The sequence below is a fragment of the Micromys minutus genome (genome assembly GCF_963924665.1).
Source record: "Micromys minutus genome assembly, chromosome: 3".
In the NCBI taxonomy this organism is placed as follows: Eukaryota; Metazoa; Chordata; class Mammalia; order Rodentia; family Muridae; genus Micromys; species Micromys minutus.
In genome coordinates, this window is record NC_137972.1 from 32,465,712 (window position 1) to 32,488,047 (window position 22,336).

Genomic DNA, 22,336 nt, shown 5'->3' on the forward strand with positions numbered 1-22,336 from the left:
GGTTGCATAGAATTGTCCTCAGGTACATGGGCTGTAGCTCCAAACCAGGCCTTAGGCCATCATCAGTGTGGACAACAAGCTGATATGAGAAACTCATGCCTGGGCCCATATTACAGTCAGGTGTCATGCAAGTAAAGGATGCTAAGTGACATGGGCTCAAGTCCAGATGTACCACACCCTGGCAAGGAACAGGATCCTGAGGCCTTGCATTCTGGATTGCAGAAAGGACACAAATCCTGGGACAGCACGGTCCACAGAGGGTCTGTGGAGCACTCAAGAAACGGGGGCATTCCAGCACTTACCAGTACCCAGCATGCACTAGGTGTTTGTTGGGAGCTCAGAGAGGCTGTGTCAGTCGCTTACCTAGGGTTGCATAGCAGGGTCTGGACTCTGAATCCGGGTCTTTCTGAGTCTGGAATCTCAGAGTGATATGCTGACTTAACTCTAAGTGCCCCAGTCTTCCACCAACAGCCCCATGGAAACTCCGAGGCAGCATACCAGGGAAGACAGGCATGTCCTTCACAGAGCATGTGTCAAGAAGCAGGGACAACCTACCTCCTACAAAATGAAGTATCAGGCTCTGGATTCAAGTCCTCCTTTCCCCACCCTCATGCCTCAGAGTGTATACAGTCATCCCCGGGTGCTCGGGGCACCTTCTATGGGTACTATTTATACCCTTCTGTGTACATCTCTGCGCTTCTGATGACACCCAGTGTGACAGCTGTGTGAACAGCTGTTAGGTCATGTTACTTAGAGGGTAATGACAAGAGAGGCCTAGGCATGCTCAGTAGAGATGCAGTGTCTCCTCTCTGGTAGTTTTCCATCTGTATTTGGTCAGGCTGAAGTCTCTTGGGAGCTCACAGCACGGAGAGTCTGTCTCTAAGGTTCCATGTTCTTCCTATCCTTGCAGTAGGTCTTGTATCTCTGTGGGTGCCGTTCAAAGTAATACAGGACCACAGTCCCTTAGTTCCCTATCTTAGGTGGCCGAATTCCAGGTGTCCCCTGCTCTGTGCCATGGACTCAAGGCTTGCGCCCCTGGGACCCCATAGACATAAGAAGTGCCCTCTTCGCCATATGACCACCTGAGGAGGGGTCCAGCTGTAATCACCCCATCCTGCTGATGAGAAAAATGGAGGTACTGTGGTGAGATAGCCACACCACAGTCTGCAGCTGAGATTTGAACTCCAGGTTGGCTCAGTGGCACCACTGTAACAACCGTCATCACCAAACAATGGTCTGGTTGACCAGTTTTACTGAGACGGCTCAAATTTTTCAAGAGGACAAACAGCCTCAAAAGCCCTCCAGGTGTTTACTGGCCTTCGAGGAATATAGGAACACTGTTTCAGCTGGAGACCTGAAATCTTCCAACAGTTTGCTTGACCGTGTGTTGCTTGGCCACAGTGATCCCTTTTCTTCCCATGCATTCCCTGACCTTCCCGTCTTGATGCTTCTGGCCCTTGGGTTTTCAGAAGCTTCTGTTGAGGTCTCCTGAAACTGCTGTTTTCTATTCCTTGGAATCAGATTGGATGGCCAGTTGGTCAAGTTGGATGTCCACCTGCCATGGGCTCAAAGGCTCAGGGCAGGACAAGTTTAAGCTCAGATTCCAGGCCTGGATTCAAACTCTAGATCTGCTGTGTAACTCCAGCTGAATCACCGTTCCTCTCTAAGCCTCTTTCCTTTCTTTGGCCAGCTGGGGGACAAGGATTGAGGCTTGCCCAGTACCTCTGCAAGCCAAGCCCTGTGGAAAGCACCTTTCTGAGGTGTCCAAAGGTGATGGTCAGACACTGCTCCTGGGATACAGCCATGAGGAAATCATTCAACGCTTACCCAGGGTGTGACCCCTGGCCAGTCAGAGCCTCGGGTTCCATATTCAGAAAATTTCGGTTGTCTCTTGCTCTTGGGACCCCTGTTGGGAGCAGGGAAGGGCTGGGTTGGGATCCACAGGTTCTTCACACCCTGACATTGCATACCTTTGGTCAGAGTCTCCATGTTGGGCATATTGGTATTTTTCTTTTTCTCACCTACCCATGGGCTGGCCAAACCTTGAGAGTTGTAGGCCCATGCTGGGAACTCAGTAGTGCCAAGTGTGGACAGGGTCACTGGGGGCCAGGTAGCAGCCTGTGTCTTGAGTCCCGTGTCCTGAGTTGGGGAGAGCCTGCTATATTCTGGGTATGCCCAGGAGTTGCCACATCCCTGTCCCCAAGCCCTAGGTGTTTTTAGCAATGCCTCTTCCCCACTCCCATGGTATTGCATAAAGGCAAATGTAGTATAATCTCAGCACTAAGAGTGGAGGCAGGAGGATCATGATTCCAAGATCATCTCAGCTACATGGGCAGTTTGAGGCCAGCCTGGGCTACATGAAATCCTGTGTCATGAGAAAACTGAACCTCATCTCACAGCTAGGACAGAGGCAGGGAAGATATGGTTCAGATGGTGCCTTTGAAGTCACGGTGTTCTTGAAGTCATGGCACAGAGGTATCTGATCAAATGTACCACCATCATCTGATTATCAGGGATTACTCAGCAGAGCTAAACTGTGTGCCAGCTCTTGTCTGCTGGCCTGGGAACCCAGTGTTTCCTTATCTCTCTACAGGATGTGCCACGGCCCAGGGTGGGGCAGAGGATGAAGGTGAAGCAGAAGCAGGCTGGATTGAGGGGGCAGCCATCCTGCTGTCTGTCATCTGTGTGGTCCTCGTCACAGCCTTCAATGACTGGAGTAAGGAGAAACAGTTCCGGGGCCTGCAGAGCCGAATTGAGCAGGAGCAGAAGTTCACTGTCGTCCGGGCTGGCCAGGTGGTCCAGATCCCTGTGGCTGAGATCGTGGTCGGGGACATTGCCCAGATCAAATATGGTAAGTGTGCTGTCCATGATTCTAGAACTGGAGTAGAGGTGAGACAGGACAGGCTGATCCTAAAGAGCCTAATCCAGGGAATGGGTGGGAATCCTTGTGTTGTGGCTGGATAAATTCTGAGGTCCCAGAAGAGACCTAGGCTTCCCACATCCAGTTAAATCAGAAATGTCGGGTTCATAACACACATGCCACTGTACTGTACTCTTCACCCTCAGCAGACATGACTAATCAATCACTGCTCTTAGTCTGAAAACAGCCTCAGAAGGCATCCAGCACAGCTTCACCAATACTCAGGGTGGGTTTATGAGACAAAATTTATTTTCCATCCCTGAATTGACTTCAAATAAATCTTTCAGAGCTGGTACAAGTTAGCAAGGTTGAAATAGGTAGGTGACTATCCCATATTGGTACTGAAAAAGCAAGTAGGTTAACTCCAGAGGAGGTTTGAGTAAGAGATATCCTGGGTCAGTAGGCACAGACTGGAGAGATTAGAGTGAGCTTCTTCACAGTCTTAGTGGCTCACTTGATTGGGGTGTCCTCAGTCCACCCATAATAGCCTGTTCTGTTGTGGAAGATCTTCTCTGAGTGAAAAGACTATAGGAAAATAAATGAAGCACAGAGCACGCTGGCCCCAGAGACACATCAGCTCAAAGGAGATACAACATGAAGGACATACTTGCACGAGCGAGGCGTACTTGCGTGGCTCTGTATCAGGCCCCAAGGATGTCACTTTATCTGCCCATTGACTGCAGGCAACATCTTAGGCCTGTATGCTGAGGCCTAGTAGGTACCTCCACGCTGCATGTCCCAGCTTCTCTGTCTACCTGACTCCACTGAACTCTGCCTTCCTCCAACCAGGTGACCTCCTTCCTGCTGATGGCCTCTTCATCCAGGGCAATGACCTCAAGATCGATGAAAGCTCGCTCACAGGGGAGTCTGACCAGGTGCGCAAGTCTGTGGATAAGGACCCCATGTTGCTGTCAGGTAAGCTACAGCCCAAAGTCCCTGTGGCAACACACACACACACACACACACACACACACACACACACACCATGGGGATGCTGCCACATTATATCTGCCATGCACAGGGCCACGGCCAGGCCTGACACTATGACCACAAACATTACAAGGTGTACTACTCCAGCAATAGAGCTTCTAGTGGGTTGGTGTTCTGCAAAGTGACAGTCTTTCTGGACACCCACTGTGCACCAGGCCCTGTGACAGGGGAGGTAATGTGAGGGAGCCAGACTCATGGGGAGGTGTACACAGGGCAGGAAGGAAAGCAAATGCAAAAGGCCCAGAGGTAAGACCACACTGGAGCAGGGGATAGAGAGAGGTAATGCCTGGACTCTGGATTGTAGTAGAGTGCTGACGTCATTCTAAGTAGAATGGAATTCCCCTGATGGGGTTGCCTAGTAGTGTTGGCATTTTTTAAAGTTTTTTTGTTTTTTGTTTTTTGTTTTTTTTTTTTTTTTTTTTTTTTTTTTTTTTTTGGCTGCAACAGGGGCAGGAGACAGGCTGGGGAGCCTATATGGGGAAAAATACTTCTATAAAACCCTTCCCTACAGAGATACCAAGAAGCCTCAGTACCTGTCTATGCTGTTGGAGTCTCCAGTTTAAACTGGTTTGGAGAAAGCCCCCTTCAAACAGATAGGAAATAGTATGCAAAAGGCAAAAAAGACTCAGAGAGGTCAGAGGAGGCAGTAGGGAGCTGGAGTTTGGAGGGTGAACAGGAGCTCACTTGGTCCACTTCCCTGCAGGCGAATGAGAAGACCTGGCAATACAAAAGATCCGTGAGTCTTTCAGGCGGTGGGAAGTATTTATTAATCTAGGATGTAATCACTGCTTGTCTTATTTGGGGTCACTATTGCTGTGATGTATCCCCATGACCAAAAGCAACTTGGGAACAAAAGGATTTATTCCACCCAGTTCCATATAACAAAAGCAGTTAGGAACTCAAACAGGGAGGGACTCTGGAGGCAGGAACCAGTGCAGAGACCACAGAGGGGTGCTGTTTACTGGCTTGCTTCCCTTGGTTTGTTCTACCCACTTCCTTACAGAACCCAAGGCCCAAGGGTGACACCACCCACAATGGACTGGGCTCTCCCCCATCGGTCACTAATTAAGAAATGCCCTGCAGGCTTGCATCCACTCCAAGCTTATGGAGTTATGTTTTCAATTGTGGTTCTCTCCTCTCAGATGACTAGCCTGTGTCAAGTTGACATAAGACTAGCCAGTATAGCCACATATCTATTAAGCACCTAATGTGTGTCAGTGGCTAACAAGAGACAGACAAGAATTATGCTGTGCTGGAATTTTGAGCATAGCAGTCAAGGAAAGAATGAATGCACAAGCAAATAGTACAGTGATCTCTAGGGGAGTAAATCCATCAAAGACACAAGACCACAGTGAGAAGGGGGGAATCCCTGGGGTGGGGAGGAATCCCAGCAGGTCATGGGACACCTGTCTCAGGAGGTTTCATTACATCAGTGTTTCTCAACCTTTCTAATGCTGTGCCCCTTCATTACAGTTCCTTATATTAAGGTGACCCACCCCAACCATAAAATTTTTTGTTGCTACTTCATAACTGTAATCTTGCTACTGTCATGAATAATAATGTAAATACTTTTGGAGATAGAGGCTGAGAACCACTGCCTTCAGCTAAAGTCAGAACATTGAGAAATGCATTTCAGGCAGAGATACGGCAACTGCAAAGGCCCTGGGGTCTGAGTGAGGAATCATGGAAACAGTCCCCTCTGGGAACGCAGGGCCATGTGAAAGATCAGAAGATGGCCCCACCCCTGGTGGTCCAGGTTCCAATCCACGAGCTGCAGGAGTTGACAGGCAGGCAGACATCCTTGGAGGAAGCATGCAGTGGTTTCTATGGGAGCCCAGGGCCTGAGTGGGTCCCAAGTCTCCAGACAGCTTGGAGAAGTAGGAAGAATGACACCAGCAGGAGCTGGTGGAGACAGCATTCAGAGTCACTGGATAACAGTGTCACAAGCCAACCAAGGAGGACTCCGGGACACAAAGAGACTTCAGAATGACAGAGAGGCTTTGGAAGTTGACTATTGCTAGTTTAGGGTGAATGACAGGGTCTCGGGTCCCTCAGAGGCAGGAGACCCAGAGGGAAATGAAACCAAGCTGAAGATATAAGGCAAAGTCCTGAGGCTGTTCCTAGGAAGAGGCAGGAGGGGAGACAGGAGGAAGAATGGGGAACACGGCTCGGGATTCTATGTTCTCGCCCCTTCCTTTCTTAAGGAGAAGAGTAGAGCCAGCGATATCTCAGGAGCCAGAAGCCACAAGAGCACAGAGGCCTGAGGTCCTTGGAGATGATATAGGAGGCACAGCTCAGATGGGCTAGGATGGAGCTGGGGACAGAGAATTCTCATCAGGAGTCAAGTGGGTCCTTGAAGCACGGGCTGGAGCAGGTGGCATGTGAGGACCAAGACAAGCAGGGACAGTCTCCAGAAGCCACCACAGATACCCAAGGCTGCGTGGAGCCAAAGAAGTGAAGTTGCTTTGCCTTTTCAGATATCAAAGGCCAAGTAATATCCTTGAGGTCAGGATGTCAGAGGATGGCTGGACCAGGGATTCCCAGGGATTGTGCTGACCTTGGGTGTCTGGTGATCTGGTGGGAAGCTCTGGGAAAGATGCTCTCACCTTGGAAGAGAAGAGTTGGAGTTGAGATCCACAAAGACAGCCCCCATGCACATAATAAACTAGTTGGATGAGGAAGAAGCAGGCCACACACTGAAGCCCAGCGGGGTGGCAAGAGGAAGGGTGGCAGAGTGGACAGGTGTGGTCAGCAATAGGGACCAGAACAAGCACACAGACAGTAAGCAGACAGCGCGTTCCCGTCGCTGGCTGCATGCGCAGAGCCTGCACAGCCCAGAGTGGCTTGATGGGAGGACCATACATCTGAGGCCCTGTCAGCCCTGAGAGTCACAGTTTCACCCGCCACCCCCTGAACCTCACTACAGGATTTGTGCTCTCCGGTCACTGGGGACAAGCAGACCCTCCTCCCAATACTCACCTTGCGACCTCTTTGTCTGGTAAACTGCTACCATCTGCTTAGGACCCACCTCACCGGAAGTCCCCAGGACTACCGGTGCCCTCCACAGCCACCCCGTTAGCACACTGGGTACTGCTTTGCAACACTGATGAGTTTTGTACTGTGCAAACCACCAACGTTCATCAATGTAAAGAATGGACCTGAGGATGCTCCTGCCAGGGCTAATCTAACTGCTCTCTCACTGAGGGACCCTGCCTACTGCAGACAGACTTCTGAACCAATTCTCCAGCCAGTCAAGTCCAGGTAGGGAGCTCTGAATCTGAGGCCACTGCCATCCGGAGGCTGTGCGCAGCTTTAGCACTGGGCCCTGCAGAGTAAGGAGGGAGAAGCAGAATGTATGAAAAGCAGGCAGCAGGGATGAACAGCCCTGAGCTCTGGAATGTGATTGCTGTGTGCCCTCAGAAGTGTCACTGCCTTCTCTGAGCCTCGGTTTACCTGTGAGGCTCATAGAGTGTCTGTAGTATCACAAAGTTGAAGCCACTGGCACAGAGTCTATGGAGCACACTGAGGATCCCCGTGGGTGTACTTCCTTACAGCTGATAGAGACAAGGCTGGGATCTAATTCTCCTTGGCTGGGGACCCCAGACAACTCTTCATCTTCCTTGAGCCTCTATTTGCTCATGTGTAAAATGGGTTGGTTATTCCACTTCAAAGGGGTATGTGGAAGCAAGGGCTTTTCCTTCATTTCCATGTCCCGCCCCCACCCCTTCCACCTCTCTAGGCTGCCCCTCCTCCACCCCAGCTCTCCTGGGTGGATCTGGGGCTGCTGAACTCTCTATTCCTACCAGGAACTCTTGCCATCTTTTCTGTCTGCTGACCCTTCAGGAACCCATGGGCACCAGTTTTGGGGTATCCATGGACTTTCCTCCGAATCCCAGTTTCAGAACCTCCTGCTGGCATATAACACATCTGATGACAAAGAAGGCGAGGGCAAAGACAAGTCACGTTCTAGTTGTTTGTCCCAGTTCTGTTCGGCTGTGGTCCTAAAAGGACCCTGAACCCCTGGAAGCGTGTGTCCATCTGTTGTGGAGACCACAGGAAGCCCCTGGAAGCGTGTGTCTATGTCTGTTATAGAAACCACAGGCCTGCAGTCAGCTTAAAGCACAGCAAAGCCGAGGAAAGAGAGAAAGTGAGTTCTGGCTTAGCATTCACCAAACCCCAGACTCATCCCTGGAACAAGAAGAATCTAGAAAGATCTCATTTTCAGACACACTAGACCAGGTTGTAGACATCCATATAACTGACTTCAGGATGCGAGATGGGCAAACGCCAAACCATGGCACATCAGAATGGGCAGAGAGAAAGGCTGAGATCCCAAAAGCCTAGGTCTGTAGCACCACAGTTTTCAGAACCAAAGCAAGACTGCAGTCCTTCTATCATTGCCTTGAAAGGCACCAGCCACGGCGCTTACCCAGCAATCCCCCTGCAGCAGGTCCCTGAGAGGCAGGCAACATTTAATAGACTCTGGAATATGAACACTAGCTTGGGTTAGTTTGCTTAACCTTAGACCATCCCAGAAAGACTTCAGATACCCCAGGGTCAGCAGTCAAGTGCCAGAGGTCAGAAGACAAGGAACACAAGAAGTCTGGGATCGGATCCTGGGTTCTGATTGCATCGCTGGGGCCTCAGAGAGCCCTTGCCATTGCTTTTCACCAGTATGGAGCTTGGGACAATCTACCTCGCCCTTCCAGCCTCAGTTTCCCCCTGGTATGAAAGCTGAGATTACTACTTATAAGAAACCTTACAGAAACCAGTTATATTGAAATAAAGTAGTGTTAAAATGTGTATCCCAGTTATATCTGTGTTTCTATATTAGCACACAAATCAAGATCTAGTGGGAAGACAAATCACTGGTCCACTATCAGAAGGATGATAGTCAACATCCACCACAGCTGTAAATCATAAGAAAAGAACCTGGAGTCTATAATTATCTATAATTATGTGTGCAGTTATTGGTGATAGGTTCCATGTGTTATGTACATTTATAATGGGGAGAAAACACTTAATTTAACTTTGAGATTCATGAAAACATGTATGATTTAAGACTTTCTCATCTCAGTTCACAGACCCCTGAACTCTCCATTAGGAGGAAAGGTGAGCCAGTCATCATTAGTACTCTCTAGATCTTAGCTCCCATTTCTCCTTGGTTGAAGAATGAGGTCTGATTCTAAATATTATCCTTAAGAAAAAATGTTACCTGCTTGACCTATAAAAAATGGTGGGAGAAGTGGCGGGTGGGGGCTAGAGACGAGTAGGGAGTGGCTGTCAAGGCCAGGATAGGAGGTTCTGGGTCCGTACCTTCTGTAGAATGAAAAACCAAGAGGCAACAGCAATCTTGTAATATTGTCTCAAGCCTATTTCTACCTAAAAATGCTACTCATTATCTTAGTGAGCAAGGTACTACAAGCTGATAGATACCTGTTCCTTCTGTTCATTTGTGGAGGAGTCTTTGGCCATGTGATAGTAACCAAGTTATACCTTCCCCAGGAACCCATGTGATGGAGGGCTCAGGACGAATGGTGGTGACTGCTGTGGGTGTAAACTCTCAGACTGGCATCATATTTACCCTGCTTGGGGCTGGTGGTGAAGAGGAAGAGAAGAAAGACAAAAAAGGTAAGCCTCCTTTACACACACATTCAAAAACCAGGAATGGAGCTTTTAAGGCCACATCTTCCATTTATCTGTTCACTTCACATTATAGAGCACTTGTTACACTATACCCTGTGCCAATAGCTGCCACCTTTGTCCTCAGGGTCTACTGGAGTTGGGTGGGTTCTATATGTTCCATCTTCTCTAGTCTTTGTCTTGTCCAGTCATGTCACAGAGGCCCCTCCTTTCCCTTAAGGTTGGGCTCAGGATGCTGGGCATGTCATTCAACCTCCAAGCTCCAGCAGTATAGCAGCCAGAAGGAGCTGGTTTCCTACCACCTCACTATTAAATAGAAGTCCACACACAGAAGACATTGTTAATCCTACCAACAGAGTTTTCAATCTATCCAGCAAAGCACAGTGACAGACAAGGGTAGAGGTGATTCTTGGGAAGGTGGTTGAAATTAGTCCCATGCTTACTGCTCTGATTCTCCAGGAGCTCACTATGCCCAAGTCCTGGTTCCACTTCCCCTTTCAAAGTAAAAGTCTTTATTACCTGCTGTCACCTGTGCGGTGAATAGCAGTCTGTGATACAAATATCTTTCAAAACAGAGGATAGATGCTCACACAAAAAGTCCTGAGCCCAAAGGCAAAAACAGCCAAGTCCTTTCCTGGAATCCATACTCAGTCTCAGGCACAGTGCCCTCTAAGACTGTCAGCTCTTTGATCTTTTTTTTTCCTAAGCTGTAGGGAAGCTTCCCCAACACTTCATTTTAGGAACAAGGGAAAGAAAGGTTGATAACAGGGCAGATAGCCCTCCCCAAGTTCAAGCAGGTATGCTACTCATGCTCAGAGGCCACTGGAACACAAAAACTGCATCAGGGATGAAGGCTGTTGATACCTGAGGAAAGAACTCCTTTCCAGTGTGTCCCTTAGGGTCACATCTGCAGCATCAACAGTGAAGCTTCACTGTTAGCTGGGAAATCCAGATGGGGAGAGCAAAGTGGGGCTGAGTTCAAAATGGGGCAAAAGAGTTCCAGCAGGTATTGGGACAGGATCTTATGAGTGAATAAGAACCTGTACTCAGGGTGAATAGACTAAGTGCAGGCAATAGGATAAAGCTAAGAAATTTGTGGAATACAGTAGTTTGAATCCATGTTTCAATATCAATGGGGCCTGGCTATGGGAAAGACAACCAGAAGCTCTTGCAGATAAATCCTGTATCTGACAATGTCATGAGGAAGACAGGCATCAGTGCCCCTTGGGTACCATTCAGGGTCCCTTGCTGAAACTGAGCCAGAATACCTCTTGTACAGAGGTACAAGATTCAGTTTTGTGTAGGGAGTCAAGGTGAAATATAAAGGACTTGTGGCAGAAGAGCCAGAACTGGACCCCTTGGACTTCCCATCTCATCATGTCAACCTGAGACACAGCTCAGAGTCCAGGATTACCTCATGTGCAGGGGTGTGTGTGCATGTGTGCTTGTGTGCGTGAGTGTGTGCATGCATGGTATGTGTATGCATGTGTGCATGCGTTTGTGTGTGTGTGAGTATGTGCATACATGCATGTGTGAGTGAGTGTGTGCATGCATGGTATGTGTATGCATGTGTGCATGCGTTTGTGTGTGTGTGAGTATGTGCATACATGCATGTGTGAGTGAGTGTGTGCATGCATACATGCGTGCATGAGTATATGCATGGTATGTGTGTGTATGTGTGTGTGTGTGTGTGTGTATGTATGTGCATGTGTGCCTGCATGGTGTATGTGTGTATGTGTGTATGTTGATCTGGTGTGGTATGCACTAGAGGTTGTGTGTGCTTCTCCTTCATTAACATGTCTCAAAAATCATCACACAGGTGTGAAGAAGGGGGATGGCCTTCAGCTACCAGGTACAGTAAGACAACCCTCAGGGAAGATGGGCTCCTAAAAATAGCTGCAGCTGTGGGCCCCTAGGCCTTGCCCCTAGATCATCAGTGCATAGTTTGAGTAGACCCCCTGCCTACTCAAGATTATCCCCTCCATATGCACAGGATATCTGTGATCTCCCATATCCCAGCCCAGCAGGACAAGCTCACTCTTCCCCCTTGCCCTTATATCCCAGGTTAAATGGCACCTCCACTGAAGCTCCACACACTAGCATGCAGTACCTCTCTTGTCATCATAGCACCCCTGCCCCACAACCAACTAACACCCCTACTAAGCAGTCTCAGCTCCTGTCTCCAAGCACACAGTATGTCCACCTCACTCACTAGTGTCCCTTCCTCTTGCTTCACACATAACCATATTCCCAGCCCAAGAAAGAACTCCATAGAGGTGAACCTGGTGGTACCATACCATTGTTGATTTCTAAATTAAGATCTCCCTGATATAAAAGGAGACATCTAGAAACCCCTCTTGGGTGAGACGTCTCACATGAGGGTTACTACACTGATCTTCAATGAGCTGGTCAGGGAAGGAGAAGGGAGTGGTAGGCAGTGGCCTGTTCCTAAGTCACCACCATTGCCAGCACTTCTTCAGGGACACAATGGTGGTCACAGAGAAGGTGCTTTATAACTTTTCAGGCCATATACCACTCACTGAGCATTTTGTATTGATGAGTTTCTAGACTGGTCTTTCCTATTTCATGAGGTTCCCACCTGACCAGCCGAGCCAATGTAGTCCAGATGTCACCATAGAAGTGCCATCCCAGCCAGCTGTGTGGTGTGCACCTTTAATCCCAGCACTTGGGGAATGGGTGGGTAGAGACTGGTAGATTTATGTGAGTTCAAGATCAGCCTGGTTTGCAAAGCCAGCTCCAGGCCAGCCAGGGCTACACAGTGAATGAATCCCTGTCTCAAAAATAAATAGCTAGTAAAGTGCCATCCCACCTGAGCATCTGACCATGCTTCATGCCTGAACCTCAGGCCCCACCATCCCTTATGATATCCTAGGAACATCTCACCCCCACCCCCAATTTCAGTTCCTCACTTTCCAGCAGAGATTTTTTTTTAATAATAAATCATGTGATTATTCCCCCAGTAGGTTCATGTCTCTGTGGTCACCTTCTCCATTGTGACATTGCATTTTCCATCCCTCCCACCCCCACAGCGGCCGACGGCGCAGCACCTGCAAACGCTGCAGGTAGCGCAAATGCCAGCCTAGTCAATGGTATGTCTCCACGGCGAGCTCTTGGGCTGGGTTGCTGGGTGTCTTCTTCTCTACCCCCTACTTGAGGTTTTCCCTATCCTGGGTCCCACAGACCTCCAACATGCATGACCTCCCCAAGACACTCTCCCTCCCATGTGGTACTTAACCTCAACCCAGAAAGTCAACTCCACATGACCTTGGCTTCTGGCCCCATGAGAAACAGTATGCCACCCAGTGTGGCTTACCTATAAGAATGTTTCTAGCTCTGGTTTTAGAATACTACCTCAGGTCAGGAACTAACCAGAAGTCAGCATCTGGGTTCCTAGCAAAAACTCCAAGCCTCCTCTAACGCCCCCCTCACCACTTAGCATGGCTGAGCCACAAACAGACATTTCTTTCTCAGTCTGTTTCTTTTCTCTCTTGCCAAGCTAGCAGGTATCATGGCTTGTGGGACTTGGGCCTAGTGTGTCCTTCTAGTGTGGACTAGCATGTATCGCTGGCGCCTGAACTGGGGCATCTCAGAGTCTCTATATTCTTACTTTCCTGGGGTGGCTGCCTATGTCCCTGGGTCTTCATCATTCTCGCCACACACACAACCATGGAGGATTGGAACCACTTGCTCTAGGGATCTCCACTACCCATCATCATCCCATACCACCTGTGCCCCCATTAGGTCCTGTGTTAACCACCTAGGCCACACCTGGATGCTCAAGACATTAGGGATGAATGTGAAAATACTACCAGAGAAGCCAAGGTGAGGGCCAGAAGTGTCCATTGCTGAGGGCTGGACATGTTTCTTATGCATTCTGTAGTTCACGTTCCACTCCTCCTGCAGAATGTGGGTACCCTGACCCACCCTATCCTCCCACCCTAGACCCTATACCTCTAGCCAACCTGCCTGCCTTCAAAGATACCAATAGACCCACTCAGAAGATGTCAGGGGTTGCACAAGGCACCTCTGCAAGCAGTTGCTAATTCTAGTGTGGGTCTATTTCAAGCCCAGGAGGAGGAAGGAAAGCAGCTGGGGCTGTGGGTGGTGTCAAGCAACAGGGAGGGGTGGCTGAGAGGTGACAGAAAGAGCCAGCATGGGCAAACCCACAGCTGAGGTAGAAGGAACCAAGAACCCACTTTCCCTAGGAGACAAGTATACAGGCATCATCCAAAACAGCCAGTTCCCGAAGAAAAGGAGAGTCTCCCTTGCAGGCGGCAGCCAGAACCCACAGAGAGGATGAGGAGCTTTGGTTTCTCAACCGATACTGCTGCTGTTGTTTCACGTTCTCTGTCTCTCTCATCCTCCTGAAGGCCCTGTGACAAATGAGAGACCGAGACTCAGGAATTAGGACACTAGTCTAATCCCAGCGTGGTGGCACATTCCTTTAAGCCCAGCACTCAGGAGGCAGAAGCAAGAGGAGTTCCATGAGCCCAAGGCCAGCCTGATCTAATAGGGAGTTCCAGGACAGCCAGGGCTTCAAAGACCCCCATCTCCACACAAAGCAACAACATAATAGCTCTAGCTCCTCACCACATAGCTCCTCACACACGAGCATGAGGATCCAACATCCTGTGCTGACCTCCGCGGACACCAGGCACTCTGTAGTGCACAGGCATACATGCAGACGAAACACTCATTGCAGAATGAGCCTGTGAATCCAGAACGCAGACATGCTCGGCTCTGAGGTGTGCCTTCCTCCAGCCAATCCAGGCTTCCACAGTAAAGGGTCTTACAGGTTTTCCAAGGAGATGAAGAGATTCCCTACCACCACCCAGGAAAATGGCCCTCTAATCAAAGATATTTGAGGGCTGGACGCGGTGCTATGAATCTATAATTCTAACACTTAGGAGACAGGAATCCTAGCAGATGGGAAGGTCATAAATTTGAGGCCAGCCTGGGCTACAGAGTAGGGCCCTATATGAAAGATTTTGGTGGCTGGGTACCTAGCTCAGTGATCGGGCGTTTGCATGGTATTCATTGTACAAAGATTGATCAGAGGACCCTGAGAAGGAAGGAAGGAAGGAAGGAAGGAAGGAAGGAAGGAAGGAAGGAAGGGAGGGAGGGAGGGAGGAAGGGAGGGAGGAAGGAAGGAAGGAAGGAAGGAAGGAAGGAAAGCAGGCCATCAGACTCCAGTACAGGCCAACAAATGAGAATTTGAATTGTACTACTGTTCAGACTCCAGAAGAAAGCAGCGCGCTGGTGGCTGAGCCTGGGCCAATGAGAGAGAACCCACTATAATCTCGCCTCTTTTCTCTGAGCCAAACTTTGGTGATATAAGCAAAAAAAGATTGAACAGCCATGGAAACAAAGGCAGTGGTTCCCTAACTGGGACCCTCTCAATTCCACATCTGAAAGGTGGTGTGTCTGCCCATCCTGGAAGCATCATAATCACTGTTTTTCTTCTATTATTTTCTTTGACACTCATGCGCATCACACTGTCAGCAGAAACAGAGTGCTCAGCAGGTGTTTTTCCTCAGCATCTATTTGGTTGCTATGGGCCCATTTCACAGAGAAGAAATGAAAAGTGACCTTTCCAAGGTCTCCTAGCCTATAACCCAACCCCACCAAAACTAGTTTATTGTCATCTGTCCAAGCATCTTCCAGGTTCAAGATGAGTCCATCTAGAATATATGCAGAGCAGAGCCTAGGAGACCTTATTCACGTCCCCCACCCCACCCTGCCCCGTCCTCACCTCTCTCTCTCATCCCCGAGCCCATCTTCCGGTCCCTAGTGATGGCTGGCTGGCACAGTACAATGCAGGGCCAGGTGGGCACCAGTTTAATGAGAGCCTCAAATAAGTCCCTTGCTTCTGACAAAACAGGCCATCTGCAGCAAAGCGCTCCCAGACACAGCTCCCTTCCTCCAGCGTGTCCATTGGTGATTATTTGTCTGGCCATGTAATTGCAACGGCGATAAAATAGAGAATCGCTGAGTTTAATGACTACATGCAGCAGCTAGGACATCTGTAATATGAGGTAAAACAAGCCCTTCTGGCATTCCAGAAGTGCTCTGGGGGCCCAGTTCTCTGGCACCCCTTACCCCAGTTGGTGAAATTATTATAACAAACAAAATATAATTGTTGTTTATTATTCTTTTCTCTTAAAAAAAAAAAACAACTCTTCTTCGAGCTGTTTTTAATCCAAAAGAAAGCATTTTACAATAGGACGAGATGGGTCCTTCTGAAACCCCAGGTAGGTTTGAAGCCCCCTGATGAGAGTCCTGGACGGCAATTAGTGAGCTACGGTCTGTCTGAGTCACCCACCAAGCGACCACAGTGATGGCAGAAAGCTGACCTCAAAGGTCCACGATTATTTCAGAGGTGTTCTATAAAGACAAGATGCCTCTGGACTTCCGTCAGCCTCGGCTCTCTCATCTGTAAAATTAAAGTTAAGGGTTCCTCTCACCCGACCTTACGGGGCCTGACAGGACATGGCCCTTACAGAAATGTCCTTTAGTCAGCTGAAGGCTAGACTCCAGGTGGCTGTTAGGAATGTGAAACCCCAGATGCTCCCAGAGTTTAGATACATCACCTCACTTTGCCAAAGTGGAAACAGGAGAGGCAAAGCCATACAGCTGATTGGTGTCAAGACGAGATTATCAGGAACCTGTCACAGTGCCACCAGGAGCCCCCTGCCCTGAGCTCAGAGGAGTCTTGGCAGAGGAAACCACAGCATTGAAAGATTCACACCCCAAAGCAATCTGAGAGTTACCTCCCTCTCAGAGCCCCGGTTTCTCTTCTGTAGATGGGAGCCTGACAGGAGCATCCTTCTCAGAAGAGAATGATAAACACTAGGTAATATTTCTTGACCTATCAACCATGTGACCCCTCTAGGGGTCACACACAGCAGATCCTTGCATCATGAATCCTAACAGTGGCAGCGTTACTGTTGTAAACAAAGTGGTAAACAAAGGGTTACAGCGTTAGAAAGGCTGAGAACCACTACATTGGATGAAGGCAGGGAGACCATGTGAACCTAGAGCCTGGTGACCTTGGCAGTAGATACCATGGGTGGACAGCCTTCTCCTACCCCTCCTGAAGGACCAAAGCTATAGAAAATTTCAGTGGGTGGTTCAGGCCTAGTGGACAGGAAGGCACAGTTGAAAACAGGTATCACAGGCAAGAAGAAACAGCCTCCATGCATGCCCACACTGGCCCAGGCTGTGGCAAGGGTTCCCAGGCAGCAGTGATAACACATAAAAAGCCCCACACCCAGCCCTTCCCCCATATTGGGCAGCATCAGGCCCTGGCATGATCAGTAGCATCCAGTATAGCCACTGTGAAGCTAGAGCTACTGCTTCAGACCTCTTTTCCGGGGGCCAGGAGCTTCCTCCCAGGTCCAGTACATTCTCACAGTCTTTCAGTGACTATTTCTGGGGACCTATATAATCTATAGGATTTTAGGCAGGGATGTCCTTGGTGTCTGGCATCATATCCTCCAGAAGAATAGTCTACCCCACCCAGACCAAAACAAGGAACAATGTTGACCTCCATTTTTCTTCATTCTAGAGAATTGATCTCTCTCTCTCTCTCTCTCTCTCTCTCTCTCTCTCTCTCTCTCTCTCTCTCTCTCTCTCTCGGAAATAAAAGTGATGTAGCTAATGAAAGGTGAACCAGGAGGATCATGAGTTCCAGGTTCCAGGCCAGCCTAAGATACTTAGCAAGACCTTGTCTCAAAAATAAAACATTTATATACAAAGCCATGGGTTCAAATCCTCATTGCTGCAAAGGAATGGGGGGGGGGTTAGAAAAGGAGGGAAGGAGTTGGGGGAGGAAAGACTTGAACATTTCTCTTTCCCTCCTTTCAGCCATAAGCATCATTCCAGTTTCAGTTTGGGGATCTGGGAGCCTCCCTCTGCTTTCTGTGTGCCTTTCCAGCTCATTCTTTTCTTCTGTAAAACACTGCAGGCCAGGGTTGTTCCAACAGAAACACCCCCACAACCAGCCCCAAAGAGAATCAAGAGCCTTCTGTCCCAACAGCCCCTGTGGCTAACATGATGGCCAGGCTGCCCTTCATTCCAGATCTCCTCCTCAGCATCCCTGAGCACCTTAGCCCTTCCTGTCTGTGACATGAGTGTCTGTGGTCTGTTGTGTCCTTGTGATGACCCGTGCTGCCTGTTGTCTGTTGAAATTCTCTGTTGTGTAGGTAAAATGCAGGATGGCAGTGCCGACGGCAGCCAGAGCAAAGGTAACTGCAGCCATGGGGCTAGAGACACACAGAGATAGGGATGCACCGGGGCCAGAGGCAGACGCACCCACACCTGTGGGCAGCTCTGGCATCTTTTGGGGTGCATCCGTGATTCTCATAATACTGGGTAAGATAAAGAGGTGTCATAGCGAGGTAGAAGATGTACCAGGGTCAGCATCTCCCAGCTGGGTTCTGGAAGTTGGCTCTTAAAGACTACTACAGGTGGAGGGTTGACTGGTCTCTGCTCCGAAGAGCCTTGGGTCCCTCCATCCAACTCACAATGTCAAAGATCCCTTGACCAGAGATGGGGGCTTGGCACTTGTGCCTGGAACACCTTACTTCCTTTTCAAGCCATGCTTTGTGTCCTTCCTATGGTTAACTCCCTAGCAACCCAACAACTCGGCCTCAGAAATATCCAGGGGAGCCCTTCTCTCTCTATCTGATTGTGAGAGGGAAAATGGCCTATTTTGGGTGGGGTCTTGGTTCAGCCCTGTCCTGCTGGGAATCCAGGGTAGAGCCCTTTCCTATAAAATCCCAAATGTATCTCTAATCCCAGGTCCCAGGTGCGACTGGGACCCAGACACTGCAGCTGGATGGGGCAGGTCCTATCTGAGGCTTCTTTGCCAGCCATGCAGGGTCCAGATGGGACAATCAGCTTTTCTACTGGGCAGGCAGGGTGGGTGCTAAGCATCCTGGCCTATAGGCTAACCTGCACGTGTGTGTCTGTGTGCACATGCATGCTCTGCCCCTACAGCTAAGCAGCAGGATGGGGCAGCTGCTATGGAGATGCAGCCTCTGAAGAGCGCAGAGGGCGGCGATGCAGACGACAAGAAGAAAGCCAACATGCACAAGAAAGAGAAGTCGGTGCTTCAGGGCAAGCTCACCAAGCTGGCTGTGCAGATAGGCAAGGCGGGTGAGTTCGCAGCAAGGACCTCCCTTCCAACCCTTGCCCCACACTGCCCTCTGTCTTCTCACCCGTAAAAGAAGAACCTTGATTCCAATGGTCCTGGAGACCTACCCTGCTCTGGATATACGAAGCCCCCGCTCTACAAACAGACTGCCACAGCCCCAGCTCTGAGGATTTGGGTTGGCAGCTTTGCCCAGCTCCGAGTCCCTGACTACTCCTCTGTAAATGGGGCTATGTTTTTTTGTCACAGTAAGGCAGGCTTCTTTGAGAATTAAAGGTGACTGTGTAGACAGGGGACTTAGCTTATATAGTGGGAGACATGCCCTGTATGGCCTATAGTTCCTGACAGCAAAGACTTTATTGTGAGGACACTGGGGGGTTGGAGGGGGTGATGTGGAAGAGGTAACACTAAGAGAGAGCCAGAATGGATTTGGACTTGATAATGCTCACCCTAGCTACAGTGCAGAAGGAGGACTGAGAGGTTGGAGGCAGAACCAGGAGCCCAGACAGAAGGACTTATCTGAGTTCCAGCGAGCAAGCCAGGCTTCCCAAACTGAGCTTTTAGCTGCAGGTGACAGTGTGGCAGTCTCCTGGCCCAGGGAGCCAAGCCCAGCTGCAAGGTGAGCCCCAGCCCTGCAGCACAGCCTTGACCTCCCCTTGCACTGAGGATCTATGAAAGGCAAGACCTCCCACCTGGCTACCGAGGCCTCTGTGGCTGTCTCCATTTCTAATTAAAGACAGCGCAGCAGGGGACAGCTGCAAATTATAGGCTCAGTGGTCTATATTTAAACCTGGTGACAGCTCTCTAGGCTGCCTGGAGCTTGGCTTCCCGCCCCTGCGGCTGTCAGGCAGGGACAGAGCCAGGCTCTGATGCTCCGCAGCTGGAGCTAGGGTGGAGAGATATGAGCCCAGGGATTTCCCCCTTCCCTGCTGTTGCTGGCACAAGCAAGTGACTCCACAGTAGCATGTGGTACTAAGGGATTAAGAAACTAAGTGATGACAACCTCTTGGCCTCTGAGGACCTTCTCCACCCTGCCAGAGATAAAGTTCACAGGCATCCTGGGCTCCCAGCCTTCCACTGCCTCCCTGTGGGGCTAAATCTCTGGTGACCAGGGATTTATGGATGGGCAGCTCCAAGCCAAGTCTGCTAAGCAAGAAATGCATATCAGAGGTGGTAAAAAGCCAGAGTTTTGAAAATTGTAAAGAATTTCTAGTCATTGCTTCATTTCATGGGACTCCTAGACCACAAGCTACACGGCAGAGCACACCCACTATTCAGAGCCTGGGCCTTGAGACCCGTACATCAGCCAAGGGATGGGCATCTGTCTGGGGAGGTTGTACCCATAAGCCCTTACCTCCATCAGAGAAAGCTGGCAGACACAGTCCATAGAACACACTTGTGAGCAAATGAGGCAGGTCAGATCTGGCAGGAGGGACTCCCAGAACCAAGTGTATCTCTTGAGCTGTGGCGTTGCCCTAGCCAGGCATGTCCCCTGAGTCCCTGTTCCCTTATCAAAGAAATCTGTTCCCTCCACCTGTACACTCTCCCCGAGAACACATATGCCTCATTTCTTTTCGAATATCACCTCCTCTAAGACAATGCCCTGGTCATGCTAGCGACAGCAGCCACTCAGAAGCAGTCACATCTTCCTGGCGCTTTTCCCCACAGCATCAAACCATGTCTGCAATGGTGGCTCATACACACTACCCCGGTAGGATGTCTGTCTTTGTTACTGCCACATCTCTGTGTCCTAAACGAGGAAGTCCCATGTACCTGCCATATCGCAGGCTCTCAAAGGCGCTTGTTAAATGAAAGAGTAAAAGATTCCACCTTACCTCTTTATAGTGACAGCCACATAGTGGTGTGTCTTGATGTCCTCGTGTGTTCCCTAGCAACATGTTTTGAGTGTGGCTGAGTGTCATGTGGGCAGGCACCATGCTAGATATTTTACCTGCATTTCCACATGAGAGTTACTAAACCCCAGGAAGGAAATCTTTCCCCCCTGTGCCTCATTGTACAGAAGAGGCAACCAAGGCTCTCTGAGCATCAAGGCAAGGCTCCTGGTCACAAAGCAAGGAAGAACAGCTAACTGATTAGCTGAGGTCTACCCAAGAGGCCTCCAGAAACAGTTTAGTGAACATCTCATACCCCCCTTCCAGAAGCCCTCTGAGCAGGTGTCCCCATGTCACAGGCCTGGTGATGTCGGCCATCACGGTGATCATCCTGGTGCTCTACTTCACTGTGGACACCTTCGTGGTTAACAAGAAGCCGTGGCTGACGGAGTGCACACCTGTCTACGTACAGTACTTTGTCAAGTTCTTCATCATCGGTGTGACAGTGCTGGTGGTCGCTGTGCCCGAGGGCCTCCCTCTGGCTGTCACCATCTCACTGGCCTATTCCGTGAAGGTAAGAGAGAGAAAGAGCAGTGGTGGGCACCCGAGGCGGTCTCAGCTGGGGCTGTCAGGGAGGGTGTGGTGCTAGTACTTCTAGATGGGCTATGAAGATGGGCTCCTCAAGGGTCTACCTGGCAAGGATAACTCCCCATTGCCACACCACTGAGCTCAGGGTCTCTGTGAAACTTGGCAAAGCTGGTTTGGGAACATCATGAACGGACAGTTTTAAATCTAAGAATCTTCTGAAAATTTTTTTAAGATTTATTTATTTATTATATATAAGTACACTGTAGCTGTCTTCAGACACCAGAAGAGGGCAACATACCTCATTACAGATGGTTATGAGCCACCATGTGGTTGCTGGGATTTGAACTCAGGACCTCTGGAAGAGCAGTGAGTGCTCTTAACCACTGAGCCATCTTTCCAGTTTTTATCTCTGGCACCTTTGGTCATCTCTGGTCACATGACTGGCAAACTACATGAGCACAGTAGTGAGCACGCAGGTACATCAGTTCCTCTCAACAGGATTACCACACAATCCCAGACATGTCCTTTTACATGCCCCAATAACTGACTTTTTTAGAAATAGGGCTGGAGACCTGGGCTTGCTGTGCAAGTTTGAAAACCCAAGATCAGAACCCAGCACCCACATAAAGGTCAGGAATGGAAACACATACTTGTCACCCCAGTGCTGTGACTCCAGTTCAAGAGGGACCCACACAGGCAGATCCTGAAAGCTGGCTAGCCAATCCATTTGACATGCCAAGCTCTAGGTTCAGTGAGAGACACTGCCTTAAAAAAAAAAAAAGAAAGAAAGAAAGAGACCTGATGTCCGTCTCTAGCCTCCACTTGCACTGATGGGGAAGACAGTGCGTAAGAATGGAGCATGTGACTGGAGTACAGCTCAGTGACAGGAGTGCTTCTCTAGCACACAGGTGGCTTGGGTTTGATCCCCAGCACTACATAAACCAGGCATGAAAACACACAAACTGTGATCCCAATACCTGTGAAGTGGGGCAGGAAGATTAGACATTCAAGGTCATCACACAGCGAAATCAAGGTTAGCCTGAAATAGGAGACCTTGTCTCAGAAACAGGTAGCATTAATCTTAATCATACATATTTACTGAGACTTACATCCAAATTATCAACAATCCAACATGTAACCAACACGAGAAATGTTACCTTTAGTTATCTGCTTGATAACATCTTTAAA

At 49.4% G+C, this 22,336-nt stretch overlaps 1 protein-coding gene across 9 annotated transcripts in view; it reads left to right on the top strand.

Annotated features, from left to right (window-relative positions):
* The window catches only part of ATP2B2 (ATPase plasma membrane Ca2+ transporting 2), a gene marked incomplete at both ends in the record, with an annotated part of 91,435 nt that overhangs the window by 27,400 nt on the left and 41,699 nt on the right, over positions 1–22,336 (top strand). For 3 of the 9 annotated variants that reach the window (XM_080914151.1, XM_080914150.1, XM_080914152.1), the window contains 8 exons: positions 2,594–2,851; positions 3,710–3,835; positions 9,416–9,541; positions 11,373–11,405; positions 12,604–12,663; positions 17,779–17,820; positions 18,575–18,733; positions 20,920–21,134. In XM_080914151.1, coding sequence (XP_080770277.1) covers positions 2,594–2,851; positions 3,710–3,835; positions 9,416–9,541; positions 11,373–11,405; positions 12,604–12,663; positions 17,779–17,820; positions 18,575–18,733; positions 20,920–21,134 — 1,019 coding nt within the window. Of the gene's footprint in view, positions 1–2,593; positions 2,852–3,709; positions 3,836–9,415; positions 9,578–11,372; positions 11,406–12,603; positions 12,664–17,778; positions 17,821–18,574; positions 18,734–20,919; positions 21,135–22,336 lie in introns of all 9 variants that reach the window. The other 6 variants (XM_080914156.1, XM_080914157.1, XM_080914158.1 and 3 more) reach the window with 4 other exon arrangements.